The 2,273-nt window shown below is 43.6% G+C and overlaps 1 protein-coding gene across 3 annotated transcripts in view; it reads right to left on the reverse strand.

Annotated features, from left to right (window-relative positions):
• Window positions 1–572: 572 nt before the first annotated feature.
• The window catches only part of SORCS1 (sortilin related VPS10 domain containing receptor 1), a 275,703-nt gene continuing 274,002 nt past the window's right edge, over window positions 573–2,273 (reverse strand). For 2 of the 3 annotated variants that reach the window (XM_007470452.1, XM_007470451.1), the window contains one exon: window positions 573–922. In XM_007470452.1, the coding sequence (XP_007470514.1) occupies window positions 787–922 (136 nt within the window). In that variant the 3' untranslated portion in view covers window positions 573–786. Of the gene's footprint in view, window positions 923–947; window positions 1,010–2,273 lie in introns of all 3 variants that reach the window. The other variant, XM_007470450.1, reaches the window with a different exon arrangement.

The raw sequence follows: 2,273 nt of genomic DNA on the forward strand, positions 1-2,273 counted from the left end.
CTATTCTGCCTGCATCCATGGAACTTGAACTTGCTTCTTTGTCCCTGTGGCCGTACAGAATGGAGAAGGCAACCTGTGGCCCCTGCCGGCCAACAGAGCTCCCGAAGATAACTAAGAAGGGGAAAATGGCAACAAGTAAAGTGGAACAGAGAAACAGCCCAGGGTTTCAAACTCCTGTGCATGTCTTTGTGTCTTGTGAAAAGGGCTGGGGTAGCTAATCCACCCATCAGCCTGTAGTGCTAAAATAGCTGTTAAGTCTAGAGCCAAGAATATTTCCAAAAATACATGCAGATTTCCTTGGCCTACATATGTTAGGAATTTTCTACAAACACAACCAATCAGAAAAAAGAGAGAGGAGAAGAAAGGGGGAGGGGAGTGTTTTTTCCATTAAAATAGAGCACCTGTACACTGCCCCTCCAAGCATGTTCTCAAGGTACTGTCCACATGCACAGGCTTAAAGCTAAAAACCCTTGTTGTCTGTGTCTGAAGAATTAAAAAGTCCCGATGCAGTGAGTGTTTGTTTGTTTGTTTGTTTAGATTTTGATTGTTTTTATTTTATTTGTTTGTTTTTGTTTTTACTGGCGTCCTCCAGTCAAACATTTACATAGGTAGGGATTTCTTTTGTGCTTTGATTCTCAGCAACTATGGAAATACTTCCTGGCAAAATAGGAAACAGAACAACAAAGAAAAAAAACACAAAGTTAGTGGTCATGGAGGAGGATGCACTTGACAAGAGCGAAATTCTTTCCTGATCAGCAGGTCGCCTGTAGCCTTTGGGGGTTTTCCTTAAATGGCAAATTGAGCCCCAGCAGATCCCCGCTTTGGCGTTGAAGGTGGAGTGGCGTGTCTTGCTCTTTGCAATCGGAGAGATGAGTCACCAGGTTGAGTAGAAGGGGAGGAAGGGGAGGGTAAAGCTACTCTCCTAAGAGAAAACGTGTAACACTTACTCATTTAATGACACTGGCAATGGAAAGGTGTCAGAGAGGGTGTAATGTGCTGGGAGCTCTTCCTGGCGAAGGAGGGATTGTTACTTTAATAAAGCAAACAGCGGCTATGCTTCATACCCCATGGAAATGGGATTGGAAACCAAATGGCCCACAAAAATGCACTCAGAAGCTTTAGAAGTAAATAGGGTGAACACTTCTCTGGACTTGAAGACAGAAAAGCCTTTTTCTTTTTAACCCAAAGCAATTACGCATTTCTCACCGTCTCCCCAAATAAGAGGAAGCACACTGTGAAAACTGGACACCAGATGCGGGGCCATCATTATTATTACCTCTGATATGAGCCTGGCAGCACATTTAAATTTCACCTTAATACAGCCACAGAACGTTCCCATGTTCATTTAAAGAGAGGGCTCCGTTTCCCTTTAAGTACTCATTTTTTTCCCCAGGTACCAGATTAACAGTCATAGGACGTTCTAGGTGATTTGGCATTATCACATCAGAGTGAAGCATGAATGCTTATATAATAATTTATCCATCAGAGTCAGCAATGCAGGGTCTAGATGGGAACATTTACAGCTTCAAGTCCTAGGGTCATCAGACAGGAGGAAACAAGGAGAGAAATGGATCACAATGGTGGCCCCATGGGTTTATCTAATTTCCTGGGAAATTCCCTCCACAATAAACAGTAGAACTTAGCAATGACCCTGAGACTCTCTATACCTAGCTGTTGGCTTCCCATGCTTCCTCCCCAGACAGAGAGTGAGCCCTACTGAATTACGCTGAAATCCAGTTTTAAGACTCCTGGTAGGGCACAGGTGAAAAGGAGGAAGAAATCTGCCAATCTGCTGTGTCACAGTCTAACCCTCCAGCACTCTCTCAGGAAACCCCACTCCTGAGATAAGTTCTGCCAACTTGATGGCTCTTGAATTCTCAGGTTCCATGTTTCCTGGGGGTCAGTTTTTGATTACTGCTAGATTTAAAAAAATCCCAGGGTGATCAGTCTGTCTTTCTTCTATGCATGTTCTGCAGCAGTGTGCCCTCCTTAGAGCTGTCTCCAGGTGATGCTGCCACAGCTTGCTCTGGTCATTATACACCCTCAAACCATGCCCAGCCCTCCAGACCAGCAGATCCAGCCTCTGAGGACTTCCCTTCTTGTATATTGTTAGAACAAACACTTTGCTCTTTGACCATGAACACTTGAAGCCCAATGTTTCAGCAAGGGTTTTTGAGAAAAAGAGGAATAAACTCATAAGAGAAAAAAAAAACTATAGGAGCAAGAAAGGTTTGTTTTTTTTTTTCTCTCTCTAATGGAAAGAAGCAGGGAAA

This window comes from Lipotes vexillifer, unplaced genomic scaffold, assembly GCF_000442215.2.
Source record: "Lipotes vexillifer unplaced genomic scaffold, Lipotes_vexillifer_v1.1 scaffold916, whole genome shotgun sequence".
NCBI classification, from domain to species: domain Eukaryota; kingdom Metazoa; phylum Chordata; class Mammalia; order Artiodactyla; family Lipotidae; genus Lipotes; species Lipotes vexillifer.